This window comes from Juglans microcarpa x Juglans regia, chromosome 6D (assembly GCF_004785595.1).
Source record: "Juglans microcarpa x Juglans regia isolate MS1-56 chromosome 6D, Jm3101_v1.0, whole genome shotgun sequence".
Lineage (NCBI taxonomy): Eukaryota > Viridiplantae > Streptophyta > Magnoliopsida > Fagales > Juglandaceae > Juglans > Juglans microcarpa x Juglans regia.
In genome coordinates, this window is record NC_054604.1 from 30,991,200 (window position 1) to 31,019,173 (window position 27,974).

The window sequence follows — 27,974 nt, forward strand, 5'->3', positions numbered from 1 at the left end:
TATACCGACTATATGATATATTTTAATTAAATTTAAACATAAATTATTTACATAAAAAAGTACATAATATATAACACAATAATTGATGTATTAATGTAAATAATAAGATTAAAAATTAAAAACAACATTTTTTCCAAAAGAAATAGATAGACTCAATTAAAAATAGCCGATTCATCTAAAGAATCATGTAACCAAGATACCTTTTTTTTTTTTTAATCCCAATCACGCATGCATGTATTTTAGTTTGACTTTTGACACGTGGACTCGAATTTTCTAATGAAGTTGAACATGATGGTGCTTCGAAAATTGTATTAAATATGGCTAGAGTAATGGCCTTGTCTCTTGAGACAATATTTAATTGTATACAAACCCTAATTAATTATACACTTGTGATGGGAATTTGGGTTACTCGATTCATGAGGAGAGAATAAAGCACAGGATTAAGCACTGTATAAGGACATGAAAAGGGTGTTAAAGAGCCAGCTAGCTATGTTGATTTTGCACCAATTATTATTTTATGCAATTAATGGGAAACGTTTTGATTTATGGACACTTTTAGCCCATGAAGTGAGCAAATCTTTACTAAGGGATCATGGACATCAAAGGTATTCAAACATGTTGGCTTGGCCTTTTAATTAAAACTTCGTTTACTTTTACAACTCATCTCATCTTATTTAATCATTATAATTTTATTAAATTTCTAAACAAAATAAAATAAACAATTCAACCTTTTCAAATCTTAAAACAAAAATAAGATTAAAAAATATATTCTAATAATATTTTATTTAACTTTTAATTTTAATTTTAATTTTAATTCATCTCATTTCATCTGCGAAAACAAATGAGGCCTAAGACCCATTAATTCAAAGATATTTAAGCTTTGGTGACTTTTGTTTTCAGAAAACATTTTATCTTATCTCATTTAATCATTACAAATTTCCCAACTTCCAATACAATACAAAATACATAATTCAACTTTTTCAAATCTAAAAACAAAAAATATTAAAAAAAATATTCTAATAATACTTTATTCAACTTTTTAATTTTAATCTCAACTCATCTCATCTCATTTGTGAAAACAAACGGATTCTAAAATTTGAGATCCTGCGGATTCCTCGTCCAAGGGTTAGCTGAGTATCTTATTTTTGTGCCATGCAAATATTTGGCAATATTGACTTTATTTTAGAGCCATTAGTTCCATTTCAGATCACAACACATTTTTAGCTGAAATATTACCTTCACAGAGAGTCTTTAACCGATCATTTTAAAGGAAATGTTAGCGTGTTTTTCGCCATAATGGGTTTTGATAGTACCCTACAATCTCGTAATGCATATTTCCTATTCTCGTGTCAATCGGTCTTGAACTCATTTATGTTTGAGTAATCACGGGGTCGGAACAACTTCAATCCCAGAAAAAGCTAGATGCAGTCTCCACTTGTGTTATCCTTTATCTTCTCTCTCATTGTTTGGATTTTATGAACTTAAGCTTTGCTAATTGTCGTTCGGCCTAGTATGCATGTTGCTGTCGTTAAGGTCGGATTTATGATCTTGGGCCGGCTCACATACATTATTATTTGAGCTCCAGCTGGACCATTAAGGCCTGCCGATGTGGTCTAGTCCAATCTACAGGCCCATATAAATATTGGGCCAGCTTTTTGAAGTTCTTTTCAGTCCATTGAAAATAGAAGATCGACAATGTGACTGATAAGTATAGAAAATCTCCAAAATGGGTCCCCACATTGGCCAATAGTATATTTTTTTTATAGAATATTTCCCTAATTATCAGAGCTAATTAATTTTTTTTTTCGTATATTTAAATAACTTATGATGGGGACTCACATCCATTGTGCTCACTTCGCTTTTCGAGGAATCCTCTGTTTCTCTCTGCATTCGATCGTTCAAGAAGGTCGAGGCCAACAATCAATTTGTCTCAAATTTATTGTAAAGTTCTTGTTTTGGGGTTTAGGTTGACTGAAACCTGGCTTATGTTGTTGTTGCTATATTTATTTATTTATTTATTGTTTTTGTTTTTGAATTTTCTTGTCCATAGTTTGAGTTATCCATATATCGCTATAAGAAGTGAGGCAGGAGCCTTGTTGCTTTGTGGGCCTCTCTGATCTAGCGTTTTGCGGTCCGTTTTGGCGATCGTTTTGGGTTTTTGATTATCTTGGTCTCGTTAACTTTCATTGAAGCTTGATCCTTTTGTGGGAGTTCGGACGAGATTCATCTCAAATCGTTGTAGGTTATCTAGTTCTTTGCATTTGAATGGCTCGGTTGGTTCTGCCGTACAAAAGTTCGGGGTTTGCGAGGGCGGGTCTATTGGGTTTGATCTCCTCCGTTCCCGTGATTACCTATTTCCCATTTCCTCGTAATTCATTAATGGTTCTGTGAGTGTGTGTGAAAACTTGTAATCAATTTAGTAGCTTTTTGATGATTTTTTTCTTTTATGTTCTATGTTGTACTATTCCTTTCAATTTCGTAACTGTCATTTTTTTTGTCGGGTGTTGCCAATCATTATTATTATTGTTATTTATTTTTTAATCGATGCTATGTGAGCGTAATATGTATACCTTCGCCCATCACACTTGACTACCCTTTTCTTGCAAGAGTCTGACTATTGCTCTAATACAGTTTGTTTAGAGTCTTGGTTGGTTGGTAAATGACGTTGGGTTGAGATGAATTTTTACGTGCATGATAAGCTCACAGAGTACGTATAAACCAATGGTGCTCGTGCCAGAATAGTATTCCAAGTCAAAGTTACTAAGCAAAGTATCATTGGAAAGAGTTACAGCAATTGTAATCTGAACTCAGCCTTTTTTTTTTATATATATTTATTTCCTTTGGTTGGTGGATGCTATAATATTTTATTCTTGGGGAGTGGGGTCTTATATGGGATTATTTAGACTATGAATTTTGAGGAAATAGAAGGAAGATATCATTAATGTTGAGAGCTGGGATGCTAGTTTATGTAAATTCTTCTGCAGGTGAGGATTTAGCCCATAACATGCTGATGTTTGGATACCTTGCGTTTGGTTTTTTGAATTTGAGTTTTGTGGTGTTGATGCCTGTGAGAAATTTGTTATTATGATTTTTAGTGCACGATGACTGAAGCACCTTCATAAATGGATTGATCTGTCTTTTTGCATCTTCAGACTAAATGCCGTGTTCGTTTTTTGGAGAATTCAGCAAGAAATATCTCTAGATATAGGCGCATCCTTACTTCAGAGGTTCGTGCACTCTCTCAGGCACTCTCGCTTTATCTGAGTCCTTAGGATTTGAATTATGTAAGCACGATTGCCCCTTTATGTGGTTGAATAGAATTTCATTCATCCCAAAGAAAAGAATAGGAATTCCGAACTTCAAAAAGAAAGAGAAAGAAAAAGAAAAAGAAAATAAAGAAGGTTTCTGAATTCTCTTAATTGATTGTTGTTTTCAGACTCTGTATCAAAGGAGTCGTTGCTTTTCATATCTTTCACAATCTGTAAGTTGCTATATTTGAACTGGTCCTTTTTTTTGCTTTCCCGTCTGCACACAAAAAGCCAAGTGTATTGTGTTCTCCTGGTTCACCATAGCAAAATTCGATGCTCGTTCAGAATATGGGTTAGTTTCTTATGGTTAAATATTTTGATCATTTGCATTCCTCAACGTTGTTTCAGAGAGTTCGGCAAGCCAACAGGAGGCTAATTTGTTCGGTTGCCACAGAAACCTTGCAAAAGCTAGTTGAAGAACCTGCAATGGATTCGCCAAAAGAAATCTTTTTGAAGGATTACAAGATGCCTGATTACTATTTTGATACGGTAATATGTTTATTTAATGTAAATAAAAATGTCTAGATTAAGGACTTCATGGAGTATTTCTGTGGCCTTTTCTTTTGTCTTTTGGATACTAATGGAATTATCACATCAGGTGGATTTGAAATTTTTATTGGGCGAAGAGAAAACTATTGTTAGCTCAAAAATAACTGTGTCCCCCAGAGTTGAAGGTAGGTTGTGATGATTCTTCCCAATTAGTACTTTATTCTCAGGTGGTATTTATATATTGGATATATAGGTATTGGCTTTTTATAAATGTTTTTCTCACATTTTCCTATTCTAGTGGTCTAAGTATTAGCTCTTGTTTCATTCTTGTGTGTGACTTGAAGCTTATATAAAATTTTGGAATAATATTTTTCAATTTTATTTATTTTCCATGTGAAATAGGTTCTTATCCTCTGGTTTTGAACGGACACGATCTAAAGCTAGTCTCCATTTGGATCAACAGCAAGGAACTCAAGGTAAGCATTTTATACTCTACTTTTCCTATGGTCTTTCGATACAAGACTTTCTAAGTGCCTGAACTATCTGATTCAATACGTTTTTGTTTCAACTTCGCATGAAGGGAACTTGAGTCAAATTAATGCACAAGCTTTGTACCTTTTCATCACATCTACATGCCATGAAATAAAATTTCATACCTTCAAGATGTGCCTTTTCATTGCCATCAGTATGAAATGTAATATAATCATTATTTTCAAATCTCATTATATCTAGTGCTGTTTGTTTTATGCATGTGTTTCTGTGTGTTTGTTGGGGAGAGTATAGCTTAGTTATTTATATTATTGTGTCCCTTTCAATATTTTTCTCCTCTTTCTTTATAGGAGGGTGAATACCAGTTGGACTCACGCCATTTGACGCTCCCATCACCACCAAGCGGTGCATTTACTTTGGAAATTGTTACTGAGATATATCCTCAGAAGAATACATCATTAGAGGTACCATGATATCCACGATTTATTTTGCATTCATGTGGATATTATTTGTCCATGTACTTAATTGAATTTATTACAGGGGCTGTATAATTCTATTTTTTTTTTTTTTTTTGGGTTGAATTCCTTTTCAGGGGCTTTACAAGTCATCTGGGAATTTCTGTACACAATGCGAAGCTGAAGGTTTCCGGAAAATAACATTTTATCAGGTGAGTACATGTAGTGACCGTTTATTCTAGTCGACTGTAATAAGAATTTTTTCGAACTTCTCCTTTGATTGATGCGTTTCATCTGCATACAGGACCGCCCAGATATCATGGCAAAGTACACTTGCCGCATTGAAGCTGAGAAGTCTTTGTACCCTGTATTATTGTCTAATGGAAATCTCATAGAACAGGGGGACCTTGAGGTAAAAATTGCTTTTTGGGCATTAAAAGGCATTTCTGTGGATTGTGTCTGTTCTGTTCTTTATAATTGTATTATGCTTTGCTTCAGGGTGGTAGGCATTATGCCCTTTGGGAGGATCCCTTCAAGAAACCCTGCTACTTGTTTGCCTTAGTTGCTGGGCAGTTGGAGAGCAGAGATGATATTTTTGTGACCCGTTCTGGTAGAAAGGTCTCCCTAAGGATCTGGACCCCGGCACAAGACGTACCAAAGACTGCTCATGCCATGTATTCGCTTAAGGAGGCTATGAAATGGGATGAGGATGTTAGTTTATTCATATTAAACCTGATTTTTTATTTTGATCTAAGAGTTCCTTTACCCTTTTTTATCTTGATTCCAAAGCCTACTTAACTGTCACATGCCTCTGCAAACAGGTGTTCGGTCTTGAGTATGATCTTGATCTCTTTAATATTGTGGCTGTTCCAGATTTTAACATGTAAGTTAATTATTTTTTTTGTAATGCCCCGTTATGTGAATAGTCATTTGGCATTTCTTGTATATTTTATGGTGACTATATGTTATGATGCTTCTCTTCACTTTTGTCACTCATGCTTCTTGTTTCTGAATTGATGATCAGGGGAGCCATGGAAAACAAGAGTTTGAATGTATGGATTATTTCACTTCATCGTAATTGTTCTCCTTTGATTGTTACATTTTCAAAGTCATAATTGTGCTTAAATTGCTTTTCTGCAGATCTTCAATTCCAAGCTTGTCCTGGCATCACCAGAAACTGCTTCAGATGCAGATCATGCTGCAATCTTGGGAGTTATTGGCCATGAGGTTTGTTAGAAACATTTATAATATAACATGAATTCTATAAGTTCTTGTGGGTTTAATGTTAGTGACTTTTGTTTCATATCTTGTTTGTCATGCAGTACTTCCACAACTGGACTGGCAACAGGTTGGTTCATATACCATCAAAGCTCGTTATTTTTGTATAAATGTCCTGTGGGCCTTAGTTCCTGATATCTAATTATATTCTTTCTCTTGTTTGCTTTTGGAGTATGCATCCGCATCATCTTGAAGTGATTCTGATTCATTAGCGTATTAGCTCTTGATCTTATAATTATTTTCTTACGCATGTCCCTTTTATACTTGTAACTGCAGTTTGAAACTAGTTTTCTTCATTCCATGTTGGTTCACGACTTACATGTTTTTTTTTTATCGGTAAACAAATTTTTATTGATCAAAAGAGAGACATAGAGTGTCCAAGTATATGGGACATATACATGAACACGGTCGCAATGTCTAGCTTAGAGATACAAGAAAATCTTGAAAAGACCTGCCATGAAAATCAATTACAATCGACCAATGGAGTAAAGTATTGAAAAACAAAATTCTAAGCTCTTCCATTGATCTCTCTTGATCTTCAAAGCATCTTGCGTTCCGTTCCCTCCAAATGCACCACCATAGACAAATAGGTAGCATCTTCCATATGGATGCAATTTGAGAGTTGCCCCTAATACCTCTCCAAGAGGCTAAAAAATCACATACCCTTTCCGGCATCACCCACGCTAACCCCACCCTTGCTAAAACATCCATCCATAAGGTCATGGCAACCTCACAATGTAGTAATAGATGGTCAACGGGCTCACCGCTCTTCTTACACATGTAACACCAATTTATAGTGATAATGCCATGTTTCTTTAGGTTATCTATAGTAAGAATCTTCTCCAAAGATGCTGTCCATACAAAAAAAGCTGCCTTTAGAGGTGCCTTTGTCTTCCAAATGCTTTTCCATGGGAACGTGACTGCGTTGTGCAAGTTTAAGGAATGATAGAAAGAGCGAGCCATGAACACTCCCTTCTTAGATGGACGCCAACATATCTTGTCTTCACCTTCCCCTGACACACTAGTGGGGTACACAAAATCAAAAAAGGCCGAAAGGTCTTCCATCTCCCAATCTTGTGCATCTCTATGAAAAGTGAGGTTCCGTTGGGAAGAGCCATTGGAATTGATAATCAGATCTGCGATAGAAGCTTCTTTCCTTCTTGCTAAGCTATAAACTTGTGGGTAAACATCCTTGAGTGGCCGATCACCACACCATAAGTTATGCCAAAACTTTACCTTAACTCCGTTGCCGACTTTGAAGCAAGTATGTGCTGCATATGTGTCCCACTCTCTTTTAATATGTTTCCAAAGCCCAACTCCATGAGGTCCACTCACCGCATTAGAATACCATCCTCCCAAGATTCCCCATGCTTCAAAGCAATGCCGGTTCACCACAAGGCCTCCCGTTCTTGGTGATATCTCCATAACCATTTGCCAAGCAAGACTTGATTGAAAGTTCTCAAATTCCGTATACCCAAACCTCATTCTTTGATGGGGGAACAAATTGTGGCCCATTTCAACAAGAGAAACTTAAACTCATCTTTGATCCCTCCCCAAAGGAAATCACTTTGAATTTTCTCCATGCAATGAGCCACCTTAGTAGGGAGCGGAAATAAGGAGAGGAAATATGTTGGTAAGTTAGACAAAGTACTTTTTACGAGTCACCCGGCCCCTTTAGATAAGTACATCCTCTTCCAACCAGCTAATTTCCTCTCCATTTTTTCAATTACATTGTCCCAAATAGATTTCGATTTGAACGCCGCACCTAACGGAAGGCCAAGATATTTCATGGGCAACTGAGTTATCTTACCCTCCAAGATGGATGCCAGACTCTTCACATTGGGTACATGTCCCACTGGCACTACATCTGATTTAGCCAAATTCACCTTCAAGCCTGACACGGCTTCAAAGCATAATAAAAGAGCTCTCAAAGCTTGGATTTGCTCATGTCTGGCCTCACAAAAGATTAGTGTATCGTCAGCAAACAAAAGGTGAGTGATGTTAAGCAAGCCTGAACTTGCCTCTCCCATTGAGAATCCTGATATGAACCCTCCCTCTACCACCGCTGAAATCATCTTGCTGAAAGCTTCCATCACAAAAACAAAGAGAAGAGGAGAAAAAGGGTCTCCTTGTCGCAAACCTCGGGAGCTCTTAAAAAAGCCTTTGGATGTACCATTCACTAATACAGAGAAACAGGCCGTGGAAATACAATGAAAGATCCAGGAACACCATTTAGAGCCAAAGCCGCATCTCTCCAGCATATAGATTAAGAAACCCCAATTGACGTGATCGTAAGCTTTCTCCATGTCTAGCTTACAAAGGAGTCCCGGCTCTCCCGATTTAATACGACTCTCCAGACATTCGTTGGCTATAAGTACCGAGTCAAGGATTTGCCTACCTTGAACAAATGCATTTTGAGGCTTCGAAATCAAGCCTTCCATCACCTTACTCAGTCTGTTCGCCAATACTTTTGATAAAATTTTGTATAGCCCACCCACCAAACTAATGGGACGAAAATCTCTCACTTCTACTGCACCGGGCTTTTTAGGAATGAGTGCTAAGAATGTAGTATTAAGGCTTCTCTCAAACCGCCCGCTTCCATGAAATTCATGAAAAACCTCCATGATATCATCTTTAAGCACATCCCAACATGTCTGAAAAAAAGCCATGGAGAAGCCATCGGGACCTGTGGCTTTATCACCCGCCATACCCTTGATCACCGACCTGACCTCTACCTCATTAAACAGCCTCTCGAGTCGTTCCGCAACCTGCGGGTCAAGAACATCAAACACCTACCCGCCAAGTCTCGGTCTCCACTCAAATTGTTCCGAAAACAACTTACCATAGTAATTGACAATGTGGTCTGAGATCTCGGTATGGTTGGATGAGACTGCCCCATCTATCAACAGAGTATCTATAGCATTGTACCGCCTATGTGAGTTGGCCACTTGGTGAAAAAACTTGGTGCATCTATCCCCTTCCTTCAACCATAAAGCTCGTGATTTCTGACACCACCATATTTCTTCCAAAAGAGATAGCCGTTCAATGTTCGCAATCACTTGGGATTTGCGGGCCCGCTCGGTTTCAGAACAAACCCTCTCCTCTTCCACACCCTCCAAATTCTTAAGCTCCTCCATTGGAATAGATTTCTGACTGTCCACATTACCAAACTCTTGTATATTCCACTCCTTCAAGTCCTTTTTCAAAGACTTTAATTTGCAAGCCATCTTATAGCTAGCATTACCATGAAAATGGTATGAAGACTACCATTGTCTTATTCTATCCAGAAAACCATCTGACTTCAACCACATGTTCTCAAATTTGAAATACCTTGGGCCTCTTCTAATGCCCCACAATTCAACAGAATGGGGAAATGATCTGAACACAACTTGGGAAGTCTCTTCTGAATGAGATCCGGATAGTGTGCCTCCCATTCTGGAGAGATTAAAAATCTATCTATCATTGACCAAGATGGAAGTTCTTGGTTGCTAGACCAAGTGAAGGAACCACCTGCAAGAGGAATATCCTGTAAATTCTATTCGGAAATGAAGTTAGAAAAATCTACCATGGGTGAGTTGAAACTCGAGCCACCTGATCTCTCGCTCGGGAAACGGGTGACGTTAAAATCACCTCCAATACACCAAGGTAAGTCCCATATACTGTTAATACCGGCCAACTCATCCCATAGTAGCCTTCAAGACCGGTCAAGATTAGGCCCATAGACGCTTGCGAAAGCCCACTGACAGCCATCCCTGACGTTCTTAAACGAGCATGCCACCACATAATCCCCCATGAAATCTTCCATTTTTTCCACCACTCTTTATCCCACATAACTAGTATGCCCCCGGAAGCTCCATTGGATGGTAAATAAAGCCATCCCACATGCAAACCGCCCCACAAACTCCTAATGGTACGAAGAGAAATAAGTGCCAGTTTAGTTTCTTGTAAGCAAACAATGTCTACTTTTCAACTTGGGAGAAGGGACCTAATAAGTAGTCGTTTATTCACGTCATTGATCCCTCTCACATTCCAAGACAAGATTTTAGGCTTCATTAACAAGAGAGACGTCCCTCCCTTTTGCTCTATCTCTCCCCAAGGTTCCCTCCTTATTATCATAGTTAATGGAGTATTGCAATCGTTTCAACTCTCTCTCCTTTTTAGTAGCTGACTTTAGTACCGTGGAGCGACCAGCTTCCATGGCTACTAGGAGAGCCATGAATTGGTCTTTATACCCTTCGCAAGAAATCCCCACCCAACCATGAAGCTCCTCTACTTTTTTTAATACCCAATCTGATGCTCGAGGTGCAATATGAGGTGGGAGCATTTGTAAGGGTGACGGGCTACCCATCTCCTCCTCTTCACTGCCCACAGAATCCCCATAAAGACTCAGCTGACTGGTGCACGTCTCCTCTCCAGCGACAGAATCCGCTCCCGCCAAGACAGAAACCTTATCTTCCACTCCCGGCTCCAAAAACACCTCTTTTGACCCACCCATAGCTTCCTCATCATCAATCGGGACTATCTGTGTCTGGTTCGAAGGCAAAAGCTTGCCAACAGTAGCCAGAGCAACCTCACCTATATGTCCCGAAACTTCCATACCCTTATCGTTGCTCTTTGATGGCTCCAGTGACGTCGGCGTAGTAGTCTGTGCGCCGATACCCTTCATCGTGCTAGTCTGTGCAACAATCGGGCCATCGTGCGCACTAAGGACGTCGCAAATCCCTTCTACATGCACTGGTGTTGTTCCCGCCGGCGACGCGACATCCATCGTAGCCTCTGTGACCTTCGGCGGGGTCGATTGAGGCTTTTCAGGCATCGGTGGCTCAGGCCCACTCGCCGACGGGCCACCCTCGGCCTGCAGTTTCTTCCTCCAGAAAGGGCCTCCCTGCCGTGCACTCATCTTGGGGCTGGATCTTAGTAACATGAGTCTGGCTCTTCCCTTGGCCCTTCCCAAACCCTTGGCCCTTCACATTAAGCCCACCATTCGCATCCCCAAGGCCCAAAAGGCAACCCGAGCCCACACCCTCCATTACATAACCCTCAACGCACCTTATTAACTCCCCAACTCTATTAGTTAGCTCCCCCAACGAGAACTACACTTCACGTAACTCCATCAGAATTTTTCCTTCTTTCGGTCCAACCATCCCTCTGCCATCACCTCCTCCACTCTGAGTAGCTGCCGAAAAGGGAGGTAATCCCTTTTGCAAGTCTCCCATCACAGTGTGCTGCGCGGCTCGAGGCACCTCCAGAGCCTCCTTATACGACTTGGATGGCAAAGTTACCACCATCGCATGCGATGGGTTTCTCTCTTGGACACCTACTCTGCCCATGTCCTTCAACACCGCCACCATCTTCCTCCACCCCATTCCAGCCTTGTCTTCAGGTATGAGTATGTAACTCCGGCGCCCTCCCCCGCCATACATAGCCAAAGCCATATATGAACCACGAGAGTTAGAGCATCGCTGGGCAGTAAGGCCTCTGTCACCTTCCCATCGAGCAGAGTAGTAGCCTTTGTTCCCAGACTTCAAACAAGCCTCTAGTGAGTTAGCCACCCAACTGATAGTCTCTAAACCCAACCATATACAGCTCACGCCTTTCCATCCTTTCTCTGTAATGCACACCCTACCCCCAAGTCTTCTCACCTCAAAAACCTTTGACTCTATAGCTAAACAACTAATAGAGTTCATAGCCATACTTTTGGTAACAGATAACCCCCGTCACCAACCACCAACCACCATGACAACAAGAAAAGTCTAAAGTGTACGGAGAGAAAAAAAGAGAGGAGAGAGGAAGAGAGAAAAGTCTATTCAAGCATGTTTTAACATGCTTTAACATTCAAATCTCTTAACATTCAAATCATGTTCATACTTCAATTTGACATAATAATTGCAGAGTGACATGTCGAGACTGGTTCCAGCTCAGCCTAAAAGAAGGTCTCACTGTTTTCCGAGATCAGGTATGGCCTTTCTTTTGACCATCTACAAAGTGATATTTATAACCTCAAAAATTGTATCTTTTTTTCACCATATTGCGCTTATGAATCTAAGAAATCTTTCATTATTGGTAGGAATTTTCATCTGACATGGGAAGCCGTACTGTGAAGCGGATTGCTGATGTTTCAAAGCTTCGAAATTATCAGTTTCCACAGGTCTTGCTTCTATCAAATTTATGTAACTTCTAGATTGATTTATCCATTGTTTCTATGTTGTGATAAATTATTGTTTAGACTATGCAGAGTGTTTGTGGGTAGACATTTATGCCTTTTGTAATATGGGTGTGCCTTTAATGTTGTAGATGTTTTTGGTATAACATGCTGCATTTAAGTGCTAATATTTGTTTTCCTGGTTTTTCAGGATGCTGGTCCCATGGCTCATCCTGTACGGCCACATTCTTACATTAAGGTCCGAAATCATTTTATATTTCTCTTCTACCCCCTAAACAACTCTTTCTTATCAAGTTATAAAGATAATATATGGTTTTCATGAATATTAAGGTTTTAACTTGCGTTCCCCCCCCCCCCCCCCCCCCTTTTTTCTCTTGACAGATGGACAATTTCTACACAGGCGAGTTTCAGTTTTCTGCATAATTAAACTAAAGTTTAGTTGTGTTCACATACTTTGTTTTGGTGTTGGAGATTGTGACATGCTTTTAACTTTTGAATGTTTGACTTTCTTGTGCATTATGCTGGATATGATGCTGATTTGGGGGCTTCACACACTTCAAATGTGCAGTGACGGTAGGATTTGTCAATTTGCATTTGTATATTTTAATCCCTGTAGGTTATGAATTCTCAGGAAAGATGTCTAATTGTTCATTGTTTATGTTCCTTTTACAGGTGTATGAAAAGGTTTGACTTTTATTTCTTGAACAACAAACTCGTCATCTCTCTCTTTCTCTGGATGAGAATTATTGTAAGTCATCAATGACTTGATCTTATGATCCAATTATCAGGGAGCTGAAGTTGTCAGGATGTACAAAACCTTACTGGGGAGTCAAGGGTTCAGAAAAGTAAGATTTAGAATATGCCTGAGCCTGAAGCTGATGATGCGATAAAATATGTAGTTGATTTGATAACACTGCTCGTCTATGGGAAGCCTGCTGCCTGCTTATGCAGTTTCTCCACATTTCAGGGCATGGATCTTTATTTCAAGAGACATGATGGTCAAGCTGTAACCTGTGAAGATTTTTTCGCTGCCATGCGAGATGCCAATGGTGCTGATTTTGCTAATTTCTTACAATGGTCAGTATCGGACGTTTGTGTCTTTTGAGTTTTTTTCTGATGGCATCGATCCTTGCCCTAAAAAATTCATCTAAAATACAGGTACTCCCAAGCTGGGACCCCTTCTGTCAAAGTATCATCATCTTACAATGCTGAAGCTCATACTTTCTCTTTGAAGTTCAGGTGCACATGCTGGGATTCTGTTTGTCTTTTCTGGTAAAATAAATCATGGTCTTTCTCATTTGTTGGTGATATCACTAACTATTATGTTTGATGGGGATTTCTCACAGTCAAGAGGTACCACCCACTCCAGGGCAACCAGTAAAAGAACCCATGTTCATTCCTGTAGCAGTCGGTTTGCTCGACTCAACAGGCAAGGAGATTCCTCTTTCCTCTGTGTATCATGATGGAACATTGCAGTCTGTTGCAAGCAACAACCAGCCAGTATATACAACGGTGCTTCGAGTGACCAAGGTCAATTCAGAAACTTTACATATTTTTCTTCCATTTTCGCATTTCAATGGACCAAAAGGTGTTCTTCTAGCTGTTAAATATATAGGCTGCTTGTGATCACTCAAATGCGATTAGAGAAATGATTTGTAAGAGCCCGAATAGACAAGTCCCGCGTAGGCCCTTTGTAAAAAGTGGACCCCACCATAAAAAAGTGTGAAAAAAAAAATTCTTTATGAGTGGTACCCACATTTTTATAAAAGGCCTGTATGAGACTTGTCTATTTGGGGTTTATACCTAGCATTACTCATGCGATTATAGGTCAGCAGTTGTGATGCTGCGGCTAGGAGAAAGAAGAGATACAAAATCTTGCTAAGTTGCTAACACAATGCAGTTCATATGCTAGGAGAACAATGGCAATTGTGTTATGTTTTTATTGACCAGAGACCACATTGCTAAGCCATTAGGTTATTCCTTTTATTATTTTTATATTTTTTGTTCCCATACTAAAATTCATATGCTTGTGTTTTGGACTAAGCAGAAAGAGGAAGAGTTTGTGTTTTCCGATGTATTTGAACAGCCAGTTCCATCTCTATTGAGGGGCTATAGTGCTCCTATTCGTCTTGAATCTGATCTCACTGACAGTGATCTGTTTTTCCTTCTTGCTCATGATGCTGATGAGTTCAACCGGTTTGTCATTCTAAATACATCAGTACTTATTTATTTGGTTGAGTAATTAATGAACAGTTATTTACTTGATTATTTTTGTTCTGTAGTTGGGAGGCTGGACAAGTGCTGGCACGCAAGTTGATGCTAAACTTGGTGGCTGATTTCCAACAAAACAAGCCATTAGTTCTTAATCAAAATTTTGTGGATGGACTCAGAAGCATACTCTCTGACTCTAGCTTGGATAAAGTATGATGAGGCATTTCCTGCTTTCCAGATGTTTTATCCAATCCTGGGGAAGGGTGAATGCACTAATAAATTCTAATGACTTTTGATTTTCTAGGAGTTTATTGCCAAAGCGATAACTCTACCTGGTGAAGGGGAAATAATGGACATGATGGAAATTGCTGATCCTGATGCTGTTCATGCTGTTCGTACTTTTATCAGGAAGCAGCTTGCTTTGGAACTGAAAGCAGAGTTACTCACAACAGTATGCCATCCTCCCTGGAGTTGCATAATGAATTAATTACCATTCCTGTGCTTCTATCTACTTTATTATTTGACTGAGGGAGAAAGTTTGTGTCTTGAATCTTGATGCTTCACAGGTTGAAAAAAATAGGAGCTCAGAAGAGTACGTGTTTAATCATCCTAATATGGCAAGACGAGCTTTGAAGAATGTTGCTTTAGGTCTGTTTTGCTATTAGTTGTATGCTTGCAAGTTTGGCCTTTGGTAAACTTTCCACTGATTGATTATGTGTTTGTATTACTGGTAGCATATCTGGCATTGCTTGAAGATCCCAAGTATACCGAGCTTGCGCTGCATGAGTATAGAACTGCCACAAATATGACTGAGCAATTTTCAGCTTTGGTGGCCATTGTGCAGAACCCTGGTAAAACTCGTGATGATGTGCTGGCCGACTTCTATAGCAAGTGGCAGCATGACTTTTTGGTAATACTTCTACTCAATTTTCTAATTTGCTTAAAAGATTTTTTTGGGTCTATATGAGTTCCGTGTCGTGTATTTATTTCACTTCATGGAGGGGATGTATGGTATGCATTCTGTACAGGATTTTCTCAAGTACAGTTATGGTAGGTATTTGTGTAGTTGTACATATAGTTCCACACTTCTGCTTGTTTACATGGAAAGGATACATTTTAGGGATGTAAATGGGCACCCCTGATAGATACAACCAAGTTCGTGTTTTGCAGCATCTCTGTGAAAGAAATACATCTAAGTCATTGTTTGCTATTTCAAAGTTACAAGATTGAAGTAATGATACTAATTGTCAGTGCTTAGTGTGTATTTATTGCTATCCCACCCTTTAGATTAATCTTTCTTTACTAATGCCAATTTATTCTGTTTTTCTTAAGTGTTTCCGGATTTTAGAGAACTGTCATGTTGTTCGATTTATGCAGGGAAATTCTCTTTGCTTTCTTCTAACTTGATCTTACCTTTCCCAATCTCATGCTTTATTTTTCAGGTTGTGAATAAATGGTTTGCCCTTCAAGCCATGTCTGATATTCCTGGTAATGTCGAGAATGTTCGGAGCCTCTTAAACCATCCTGCATTTGACATGCGGAATCCAAACAAGGTGTATTCGCTCATTGGGGGTTTTTGTGGTTCTCCTGTGAATTTCCATGCAAAGGATGGGTCAGGCTACAAGTTCTTAGGAGAAATCGTGCTGCAGCTTGATAAACTAAATCCTCAGGTCCATTTGGAAAGAAGCCTTTTGCTTTCTACAAGCTATGCCATCACTGAATTCTAACTTTTTGCTTCTTTATCTTTATTGTAATCGCAGGTGGCGTCCCGCATGGTGTCAGCTTTTTCTAGATGGAGGCGATACGATGAAACCCGGCAAAACCTTGCCAAGGTAACAAGCTGTTGCTCTCGTTGCATTTAATCGCGCTTCTCATAATGTCTCAAGTACCAAAATTAGCTCTTGAATTTGAAACAATCTTTGTTAAAAATGGATTGGGGTTTTGCAGGCACAGCTGGAGAAGATCATGTCTACCAATGGACTATCGGAGAACGTGTTTGAAATTGCCTCAAAAAGCTTGGCTGCTTAAATTTTGTAGTTTATCTTTGCTGAAAATGTGCAGAGAATGCGTCGCCACTACCTGTGACCAAAAATAAATATGTTCTGGCACTTTTTGCTGCAACTCCACAAAAAAAGTATGCTCTTTATGTAATACTTTTTACTTGGAATTCGACTTCTCTCTGTTTTGTTTTGTTGGGATGTGGATGGGGCTGTTTATGGTATTATATATGATAAGTGTGTTTCTTTCATGTAAAGAGTTCTCTATATGTGCTTGTTTCTTTTCCCCTCAACTTGGTTGAAACCGGGACCCTCAAAAGAGTCGCTTGCAACAGTTTTCTCAAGCCTGATTACACACCAATACCAACTACATAATATCACCGGATGTTCTTGATGTCGTGAGGGCTGATTTTTATGTTTGAAAAGTTGTAGAAAAGGTTTGTTTTGTTATGTATTGAAATGGGCCTCTTAGGCAGTTTCTTAAAAACGGTTCATTTGATTTTTGAGCCCCGGTTTTTCTAACAAGAATCCTAAGGCAAGTGCTATTTGACTCCAGGGAAATGATGCAAGTTTTCATTTATTTATTTTTACTTAATTGTGAAGGAAGTGTTTTTAATTGAGTTTGTAAATTTTTTAAATACAATAAAAAAGTACTCCTTCTACTTTCTGTGACCCTAGCAGGACTCATTCGTGTAATTAAATAAGAAAAATATTTTAGTCATAATTTTTTTACAAAAATAAATTTATAAATTGATGTGGTTTGATATAATATTGTAAAATTATATTTATTATAAAATAGATCTAATCTATCTTATAAAATCATGTTAATTTATGGATTTATTTTTATAGAATCTCTTTACGACGATAATTTCTCATAAAAAAAACATATCAAATGCATGAAATTTGAATTAAGATTTATTTATTTTATCTACTAATTTGAAGATAGAAATGTTTAACATGGAAGTATTACAAATTACGACATCAAATATTATTTCTGAATAAACTACGGTTCAACATTAATTATAATAAAATTTGATTTGGAAAATTTTGTTTTTTTTTAAGATAAGTTGAGATAAAAATTAAATATTTTATTTTAAAATTATAAAAATTAAATTATTTATTTTATTTTATATATAAATATAATAAAATTATAATGATAAGATGAGATGAGATGAGATGAAAAAATAAACGAATTTCGTATATTACCATTATTTCTAGTGAAATTTGCATGCTTCAAGGCAGCATCGCAGAACATGCCGGCTTCATCTGCACGTGTCACTGCGTGGTTGGGACGACCTTTGAAATAATCAGAACGGACTGTTCTCAGCTCTGACGATTCCACATGCAGCAACAGACAACCGTAGGATCTTTTAAAGACAGCCTTGCTGATGCTTACACAAAAATCATGTGTCAAAAGCAAGTAATCATGGGTTAAGATTACATCACGTGGCATAGAATAATAGGACAACTGGGACCAACTCCGTTAAACTACCAGGTTGCTACCTCGTTCTGGTGCATGCAGGAAAGCCACGTGTAGTCCATTGGTCTGTCTGGCTGTTCAAACAGAGGCTTTTTTGGTTGCAGGTAGCCAACCTTTTCCTGTGTACAAAGCCTAACACATTGGACCACTCTGCATCTAATCTCATGCTTAAAACTGGTTTCCGTATGAGTGGCTTCTCCTATAAGGACGCTGATAGGTCCACGGATGAATTCCACCGAAATGAGTAATTTTTTTTTACCATACATTTTTTTTATATCTTTAAATATATATATTTTTTTAAATTTTAACATCATTTAAAAATATTTTCTTAATTATTAAATAAAAAAAAATCGGTAATTTTCTTCGACGGCCTTCATATGTGGATTAAATATTATCCTATAAATATATATGATATCTTTGTGTGAAGTCAAACTACTCTCTACCATAAAATTAGGCCTAAACCTAATCACCAAATGGATAATACCAAACCAAAATGTTGAAGAATATGTTTCTTTGCCAATTATAAATATTTGGGGATTTTTAATTTTTCTTAGGGTTTTTTTTTTCCCTCTTGGTGTTTGTCTTTTTTTGGTTGTGGAAAGGTCAAGCAAAAAGTGGGGAAATAAAATATACAGTAAAGGTTTGAAATTTAACCCATGTTTTGATTGGTTGCTTTTTCTTTTATTATTATTAGTTATCCTAGCTAGGACTTTACTTAAAAGTTATATTATGGCCAGAAAAGTCTTCTTTGTAATGCTTTGATTTTTTAGAAGCCAATGAAAAGAGGAATATTAGTTTCTTTTCATTGTACCTTTATATTGGCAATAATACAAAGTTGAATGAGTATGGAATAAATGAAAGCATCCAAAAATTAGAACTTAATTTCCTTTTTCAATTGAATTATAAAAAAGCAGCTTGATCTCTTGTATATGTGGGTTTTATTTTACAAATCATTGTTGAGATCTCGATCTTCCCTCAAAAAACTCTCAAGTCTCCCATGCAGCATCATCAATATCAAATCGTGACATAGCCAACAAATTTACACATGTTATATATTTCAATTGGATGTAGGGAACGACAAAGCTGATAATCCAAGTCCCCAAGGGAAAGAAATTAATGCAAAACTCATGTATGCATGGCTGATGAAATCCCCGGCCACTTTTGGTCCACCTTTTCGTGCCATCTAGGTAAAAGAAAAGAGTAATGCTATATGCAGTCGTAGAATGTACAAGTATCGTATAATTACTTTAAAAAATAGTTGAGTCTACTAGTAAAAAATTAATTTTTTTCATGAGGATCATGTATTTATTCACTTTTTTCAAAATGATTGTGCGGTATTTACATACTCACGACTGCAACTATCATTTCTCAAAAGAAAGAAAATTAGCAACTTGTTAGGACATGAGAATCATGTGATTAAACAATTCTCTTTGATCTCTTTCATTGACATATAATAAGCTAACAAATGGATGCAATAATTGAAAAAATGACACCATCGTGGTAAGGCCAGGGGACCTCAATCATAATTCCCAAGGCCAGGATTGAGTCAAAAGCATGCAGCTCACTGCATCTAACTCTCGAGTCTTTTTCTTAGGGGCATCACTTCATGGCCTACTTTCCCACACTTCAAATATATGGATGGGTTCTTGCCAGCCTGATGAGGTCTTCAAAACCTTGTTTTCTTCTATCAAACTTAAGAAATTGTGCACTAATCATAATCTTTTAAACAAGTTTAACCCAGATCCTTGCAGAAAACACATAATTAATTAATGGAGTAATTGCATGTCACAAAGGGTACTATATATAAAGCTTTATATATATATATATATCATCTTTGATTCATACTTCAATCATTTTCAATACCCACTTTCCAAATCAAATTCTCTCTTTTTCTATCCAGAAATAATTATACCCCCAAAAAGTCTAGAGTGAGGGCTAGCTACTCCCAGGGTCGGCTCAATACGTTTTGGGGCCTAAAGTTAAAATTTTGAATGAGGTTTTTTTTTTTTTTTTTAAAGTAAAATTAAATAAAATTATTTTTATATTATATTTTTATTTAAAAATAATTCATATCATTTTGTAAAGTAAAATTATTGATTAAGATTTTATACTATATTTTCAATTAATAACTGACTTTAATCTTTATAAGAAAATTTTTGATTTAGAGAGAATTTTATCAAATCTAATTTTACAAGTACTTTAGACTCTTAGACACAATTATAATCATTATTGTTAATAAAGTTCTATAAGCAACTTACACATTTGAAAAAAAAGGGATATTGCCTCTTCAAAGGATTATACAAAAATCTTTTATGAACACTGAAAAATTAATTTTGCTATTTATATTTTTCATATTATAAACTAATAATGACAAAAGAGAAGTGTATTCTTAGAAGGAAAATATGTAAAATAATTATTATATGTGATACTTTTAAAAACTAATAATGATATAATATCTATTTGATCATATTTATATTCTCATTCTCATTGAGTTAATTAAAATTTTTATTGAGTATATATATTTTTAAAAAAAAATTATACTTTATATATATATATATATATATATATTTGGGGGCCTTCTTTTATTAATGACCTTAGGCAATTACCTAATGGAAGAGCTGGCGCTCCTTATCTTGCATGCATTGCCTGGAAATATCTAGCTGGGGGCAAGTTTGGGTGGGACCCAAGATCTGATTAGTTGTTGATTAGGCTGGCTTTTTCATCCATGAAACCCAAATTCTTTATCTCAAAAATTAGAAAGTTGAAAAAGAGTAAAAATAAATAAAAAAAGCGAATCACAATCTGTAAAGGTACTCTGCCAAAATGCTTAAAAGGAGGAAGAAAACACAGAAAGGCTCTTTTTGCAACAATGATATTCCACAGTGCTCCATGTGTGAAAAAGAGATCAGGGGGTTTGCGCTTTGAGGGCATCAATTTCAGTAAAATAAAATAAAATAAATATTATTTATAAAGGTAATGTTGTGTAAAGTCATGAGAGAGAGAGAGATGGAGCAGCCGTGCAAGTTAGTTTAAGCTTTTATAATAAAGCTGGTGGCTGGTAAAGGGTGGAAGAATTTTTTGGGAGGGATGGGTCCCAAAATTCCAGGGCATTGTGGAACTGGATGTGCACACGTGCACTTACATTTGACATCACCAATACGAAAGCCAAAAATAAATATAAATAAAAAGGGTTTTCTCGGTAACACCATTTTTAATCAAATTTGCATCATTTGCACACACATGTGACGATGCTATCCTCAACGACAATATAATATATTTTACAGGCGATAATATGTAATAATAAATCAAATTTTATTATTTATATAATAATAATTCTTTTTATCAGTCACTATTTACTACTTTATACCCCACACCTTATGAAAAATATTCTAATACTTTATAAAAAAAAAAAAATTATCAGATGTGGAGTGTAGAGGTGAATAATAGCTGATATATAACAAAACCTATAAATATGTATGATATGTTCCATAAACCAGTTTTAAAATAGAATAACTCTTTCTTACAATATACCTAAAAACTGTAAGTACGGAAGAATCGAACCAAAATCTAGAATAACGAAAAGATTTAGATAATTACACGGATTGAATATTAATTCATAATGAAAAAAGAAAAAAGAAAGGGTATCCTATATTTGAACAGTTTGAAATAAGAATTTTACATAAGGTTTGGAACCCAAAGGATGAATTGGGAATTTCGTTCGATAGGGATGAGAGAGTACACATCATATTTGACATCCTAATTGAGGAAATTTCACAGAATCTAGACTTTACAGAATTATAACGAGAAAGGGCAATTATGTAAATTAGTCGTAGTGATTAGCGCTAGATATTAATTGAAATAAATATCGATAATCACATGTAGAAAGCAAGTCATTGCCGTGTTTGACCTCAGAAGCGTTACTTGCAGCAATTAACTAAATAAATAAATAAATAAATTCTTAATATTTATAAGTTCTTACAAATCCCAACTCCTTCCCTTTCTTTGCTCCTTCATTCCTCTTCCGTAAAAGAATTTTCTCGAGAAAATTGTGACCATTTTTTCTTCGGCAGAGAAAAATCCGGTTTGCGACTGAAAAAAAAGTTTCTCTCAGTGAAAACTAGGTGTTGGCTGATCAAGAGAAGTGGAGATTTTTTTGATAAGTAAGAGAAGTGGAGATGAGAGGTGCGAATGGTGATTCGAGAGCTGTAAACAACGCTTTGGAGACTATAAGCGCTGCTGCTACTGCGATCGCGTCGGCTGACAATCGTGCTCCTCAAGCCACAGTTCAGGTACAAATCTTATACAAAATTTGGCCGACTTGTTTTTCTTTCAATATGGATTTATTTGTTTTTTCACTTTCGGATTGCGTTAATTTGATTGACATAATTGGAATGATGTTTAAATGTTATTTTTTTTTTGTAGTTTTAGTTGTGAGATTTGAGATCTGTTTTATTTTCCTTGATTGCTTAATTGATTTCGGCTTTTTCTAATGGCATAGTAATTAATGATTGTGTCGATTTTGTTTTGTTTGTTCTTATTTTTTTGGTTGAGTTTTCAGCGTGATAATGAACCCAATCACACACTGTTTCGTTGGCTTTAGGAAAAATAATGCCTTTTTTGAGTGAAACAATTAGTCCAATTTTGCTTTAAAAAAGCAATGCAAGTATTTCCAGAAAGCTAAGTCGACGGAGTGTTAAAATTCTTTGGTTTAGTTTGAGAGGGTTGACTTTTGGATGAAAGTGTGTAGCTTTTCTTTGGGGTAAATGAGTGTCCACAGCCTAAGATACCGTTTTGGTACTCTGGTACTTCAGGAATTTGATTACCAGTTTGGTGGTTTGGGTTTATGTTAGAACATATTCCTGAGCTTTCGAGTTTGTAGAGTTGTTTCTGAGTGTGAAAGAAGCACAATAATTTATCTTTTTACTGTCGGAAAGAAAGTTTGCTGAGAGCATGAAATGTGTCTCTGTAGAGGCAGAGTCGCTATGATGGAGGTTGTAATACATAGATAGGTTATGAAATGTACATGGGAAAGCCGTGGATTTGGTTTGAGTTTCACTTCAGTTTAGAGCATGCATGTATAATGGGAGAAGTGGTGGGGGAGAATCATGATGGTGTCTCTTCAATTAATTATTTTCCTTTTTTGTATATTAGATGACGGGATAGGCTAATGTTTCTCAAGGTTTTATAAAACTGGAAATTTTGGTTGTCCTTTAATAAGGAAGGCGCCATTTTGTAGTTCATAGATTGGAGTACACTGTCAGATCATGAGTGTACCAAACACATTTCTTTTTAAACATAGCTGCCTGGGGGTGTTCTTCTTTCTTTTTTCTTTCTTTTATTTTTTTAAAAAACTTATTGGACCTTGGACCGAGCTTCCCTTCCAGAGATAAGAAAGAGCGCTTCTCTATCTCCCTGTTAGAATATGAAAATATACCAAACTTATCAAGTCCAAAAATATATTGTTACAGTTTCAACAAACTTACTGCGGTAGGGACGGGTTCCTGGATGTATGCATAAGTTCTGTTGTTGATGCTACGAAGTGAAATTTCATGCTCATTTGAGATTGTTTTTTGTTTAAACTGTAAAACTTTATTTTTGGAGATGATAAGTTTGGTGTATTGCATATTCTCTTGTTAATGGCTGCTGTCATTGGAAGAAAACCAAAAGGGAGCACTCAATGCTTGGAAAATTATTTTGCCAAGTTCAAACTTTTATACCCAATACTGATGATTGTATCCAACAAGCCAGCCATTTATGTCTGATGATGTTGAGCTTTTCCTGTTTTGCTTCTATGGCATGTGGCCATAAAACATACTGGGGAAAATTTCAAAATAGTGACTTCTCTTCTAGTCCAGAAGATGCTAGTGGCTAGTGTGCTTTTGATATATATGTGCAATTATTTTCAACCTATGTTTTCTCTTCCTTCGTCCATGGTTCTGCTGAGATATCTTGTTCTAACATCCCTTGGTTTCGTGGTTCAAAGATTAGTTGCCGATAAACAAGTAAGAATTACCTCAACAAAAAGTGATGGAATTAAACTGAGGATTTTATTGGTGTGCTTCTGCTGGATGGCTTCTATGTATTTTAAGGGCTGGGCTTTACTTAGAATGTGAAATCATATTATTTGATACAGAGGGAATCTGGTATTATTTACTTTACTAGATTTTTTTCTCATAATATTTGGTCATATGCAGAAGAGAAGATGGGGAAGCTGCTGGAGCACTTATTGGTGTTTTGGATCTCACAAACACAGAAAACGAATTGGGCATGCTGTGTTGGTTCCTGAAACAACATCCTCTCGAACTGATGCTTCTGGATCTGAAAATCTAATCCAAACACCAGCGGTAGTATTTCCCTTTGTTGCACCTCCCTCCTCTCCTGCATCTTTCCTTCAATCAGAACCTCCTTCTGCTACACAATCACCAGTGGGTATATTGTCGCGCACTTCTATTGCTGCAAATATGTACTCCCCAGGTGGGCCTGCCTCAATTTTTGCCATAGGTCCTTATGCCCATGAAACTCAGTTAGTCTCTCCACCGGTTTTCTCAACCTTCACCACTGAACCATCAACTGCTCCTTTCACTCCGCCTCCTGAGTCTGTCCACTTGACCACACCTTCCTCACCTGAAGTGCCATTTGCTCAGCTGCTTGATCCTAACCTCCGGAATGGTGAGGCTTGTCAGAAATTCCCATTTTCGTACTATGAATTCCAGTCTTATCAACTTCACCCCGGAAGCCCAGTTGGTCAGCTAATATCCCCAAGCTCTGGGATCTCAGGTTCAGGTACCTCATCTCCTTTCCCCGACCACGAATTTGCTGCTGCTGGTCACCACATCCTTGAGTTTCGAACAGGTGACCCTCCCAAGCTTTTGAGCCTATATAAGCTGTCCACCCGTGATCGCAGATCACATCAAGGTTCTGGTTCGTTGACTCCTGATGCTGTGAGGCCCACATCTCATGATGGTTTTCTTCTCAACGGTCAGATTTCTGAAGTTATTTCCCATTGGCATCCTGACAATGGAAGGCGGGATGATGAGGATGCTGTTAGTCGTAGGTTCTCGTTTGAGTTAACTGCTGAACATGAGGCAAGATGTGTTGATAAGAAACCATTGCCATTGGCTGAAGCCATATCAGTGTGTCTAAAAGATACAACTGCCGAAAGACAAAATCTTACTGGAGTCGCTGATTGTAATGACTGCCGTGTTGGTGAAACTTCCAATTATGCACCAGAGAAATCTCCTGAGGATCGGGAGGAGGCAGAGCAGCATCAGAAGCATCGGTCTATCACTCTTGGTTCGGCTAAAGAATTCAATTTTGACAATACAGATGGAGGAGACTCTTGTAGGCCTGATGCTAGCACTGACTGGTGGGCAAATGAAAACGTTGTGGGGAAGGAGAGTGGGCCGACCAAGAATTGGTCTTTCTTCCCTATGATACAACCTGGCGTTAGCTAACTGGTATGCATCTCTCACTTGATGCCTCCATGAACTCCATGTTCATGGAGAGTTGCGAGAATTCGCAGCATGGCTTTGGTGTGTGACCTGGTTGACAGCAACCTAACCCCAAAATTGTTGAATCCAATTGTAAAGAAGTATTATATTTGATTGGAGGACGAACTACATGACTGACTCAGGTAAGGAGGCTTTTTGTTGTCCCTGGCCCAAAGACAGGCATACTTTGTTAGGACCTTTTATGGATAATGTGTATTTTTTTCCCCTACTTTAGGCCGAAACAAAAGTTGATAGCTGCCTTTAGATGTCTGTGCCATCACCCTCTTCCCGTGTAAGATAAATGGCAATAGAACAGTTAATATCATAGTTGTAATACATTATCAGTGCTGTTAGTGAAGAAATTAATCTCTGAATTATGTTTTCTTGCTAGTTGATTAATGTTGTATCAATGCCTTGCTTGAAATATTTTGGCGAGGGCTTGTGCATCCCAGGATTAGTTGGGACTTTGATCTCAGACATCCAATGCCAATAAAAAAAAAAAAAAAAATTGCAACGCCCCGTTCCTGGAGGTCCAGAGAGTTAGCTCTTGTAACCTAAATATCAACTCAAAATCACAACTATAAATAATCTAGAAACTCTATAAAAATATTTATTTACTCAAACTAAATATCTATGTTCCTTCATAAGGACAATACATAAATTCTTAATAAAATAAATTGAAACTCTCCAAAAGACTTGAAAATATCATTAACTCATCAAATCAAAATGACTGAAAATAACCAAATTACTAACTAAGACTCAAATAAAAACTTGTACCCTCGGGTATTTATTCCTTAGCGAACATCAAACCTCTATAATACTGTCTACTCTTGCTCTCCAGTAGAGCCATCAAGATGATCTAAAAAATGTTTAGAGATAAGGGGTGAGTTATCAACAACTCAGTAAGCAGAGAACATATACCAGTGTGTAAACATGAGCATTTACAGAGATCAAAATGTAGAATAAAACATTTTCATTTTCAGAGTGCGGAAGCAGAACATGTTATTAAAAATATCAGAGCGAAAATTTAGAATTAATTTCATTTAAAAATATTCTTTGGCATAGCATAAATGATCATCATCATCAGAAGCCATGTATAACCCCCGTGGTAGGGTTGTGTGTCTGCGGATAGCCGGGTAGAAAATAAATCACTCTGTCACGAAGGTGTGCACTCAAAACAGAGACCACTACTATAACCCGTGGCAGGGCCGTATCCACTATTATAACCCGTGGTAGGACCTTAACTGAACAGACCGGAAACAGAATCAAATTTAGAATTAAAGAGTCATGCCAAAGGTTTTTCAGAAATCACATCTTATCCAAATAGAGTACTAAACAAAATCATATCATCTTCGTAATCAAAACAGATCCAAAGCATATTTACATAATTATGCACAAATTTTCATATTCGCTCTTTTTGAATGGGTCAGAAATAGAATGTCAAAAATAAACTCATGTCTACACCAGTCATGATAAAAATGTTCTCTTTCATCAGAGTTCAATGTGTAATAAAGAATAAATAATTGAGGTTATTTTCACATTTGTTTTCAAAACTTATGATGCACCTTTTCGTAAATCAGTCTCAGTTCATTTTTATTTTATGCAAAGTCTAGCATAGGAACCCCGCTTACCTAGACTTCTTAGCTTTTTCAGAATTTTTCTCAAAAAATATCGAACAATAATTAATCGTCATCTATAAAATAATCACGTAATTCTCGTAAATTTTCAATTGAACATGTATTTCAACATTTAAGCCTAAGATGCTAAAATAACCTATTTTAATTCCTAAAAAAAACTAAATTCACGTAATCCTCAAATATCATCACATTTCTCAATTCATCAATGCCTAAATAATTAGTCCGACTAAAACATAAAATCTAACTTATTTACTAATGAAATCAAATTATAAGATTTAATACTAGCTAATATATTTATACTAAAATATTTTAAAATTAAAAAACTACAACTTAGATTCATTTTGGTAATTAACTTAATCATATTTTAAAACTCATATATTTAGTAATTTAACTTCTATCCGTAAATATGAATTCTTATACTGCTAATAAAATCCCACACATAGCAGATGATAAAAACATGATCGGTACATACCCAATCAAGGGCATTTTGGGAAAGAAAACTCATAACTCTTTGAGAAAATAACCTAGGATCAAAATTTACGTGACCGGGGCCACGCATATCGAAACTATGTGCAGCGGTGGCTTTGCTGGAAGTCTACGGCGGCACAGTTGGGGGCAGTGGCAGATCACGGTGGTGGGGCACTGAGAGAGAGAGATGAGTGAGAAAAAAACCTCATGTAGAAAAAGAGAGAGATGGAGAGAAAGAACGGAAGAATGGCGAGGAGGTCGTGGCACTCTGTGAGCTTACCAGTAGGGACGCGGCGTGATAAGAGTGGCGTGGAGTGACCATTGGAGTTCTCTGTGCCGGTGGTAACGACGTGGAGGTGCTGGCACCATGTGTGGTGGCTTTGAACGACAAGGGCATCCGCTGTGCGTTGCTAAGTTTTCGGGGGCTAAAACATGGGAGTTTTCGGTTCACTATGTAGGTGGTTGTCCTTGGCAATATGGTGGTGGTGCAGTGGTGTATGGCAGAGGAG

General features: G+C 37.3%; 2 protein-coding genes across 12 annotated transcripts; both read left to right on the forward strand.

Annotated features, from left to right (window-relative positions):
* The first annotated feature begins 1,767 nt into the window (after window positions 1–1,767).
* On the forward strand, window positions 1,768–16,641 carry LOC121234173 (puromycin-sensitive aminopeptidase). Of its 11 annotated transcripts, XM_041130009.1 has the most exons (32): window positions 2,029–2,343; window positions 3,153–3,245; window positions 3,437–3,481; window positions 3,657–3,797; window positions 3,907–3,982; window positions 4,200–4,273; window positions 4,637–4,750; window positions 4,879–4,953; window positions 5,046–5,153; window positions 5,240–5,452; window positions 5,563–5,624; window positions 5,766–5,793; window positions 5,882–5,968; window positions 6,064–6,089; window positions 11,912–11,975; window positions 12,087–12,167; window positions 12,373–12,420; window positions 12,564–12,582; window positions 12,751–12,755; window positions 12,855–12,866; window positions 12,971–13,027; window positions 13,150–13,259; window positions 13,341–13,421; window positions 13,529–13,712; window positions 14,230–14,378; window positions 14,465–14,603; window positions 14,698–14,844; window positions 14,960–15,041; window positions 15,128–15,303; window positions 15,836–16,063; window positions 16,154–16,225; window positions 16,341–16,641. In XM_041130009.1, exons 1-32 carry the CDS (start codon window positions 2,266–2,268, stop codon window positions 16,419–16,421), a joined length of 2,955 nt encoding a protein of 984 aa, XP_040985943.1. In that variant the 5' UTR covers window positions 2,029–2,265; the 3' UTR covers window positions 16,422–16,641. The 11 variants fall into 11 exon arrangements, with proteins under 11 accessions (XP_040985939.1, XP_040985942.1, XP_040985941.1 ...); XM_041130005.1 differs by lacking the exon at window positions 2,029–2,343 and adding an exon at window positions 1,768–1,906 and having other exon boundaries at window positions 3,153–3,227; window positions 12,751–12,866; XM_041129998.1 differs by having other exon boundaries at window positions 2,023–2,343; window positions 12,751–12,866.
* Window positions 16,642–22,039: 5,398 nt separating this feature from the next.
* LOC121235214 lies at window positions 22,040–25,734 on the forward strand. Its single transcript, XM_041131512.1, has 2 exons — window positions 22,040–22,159; window positions 24,065–25,734. The coding sequence occupies exons 1-2, from the start codon at window positions 22,046–22,048 to the stop codon at window positions 25,322–25,324; spliced, it is 1,374 nt and encodes a 457-aa protein (XP_040987446.1). The 5' UTR covers window positions 22,040–22,045; the 3' UTR covers window positions 25,325–25,734.
* Window positions 25,735–27,974: the final 2,240 nt, after the last annotated feature.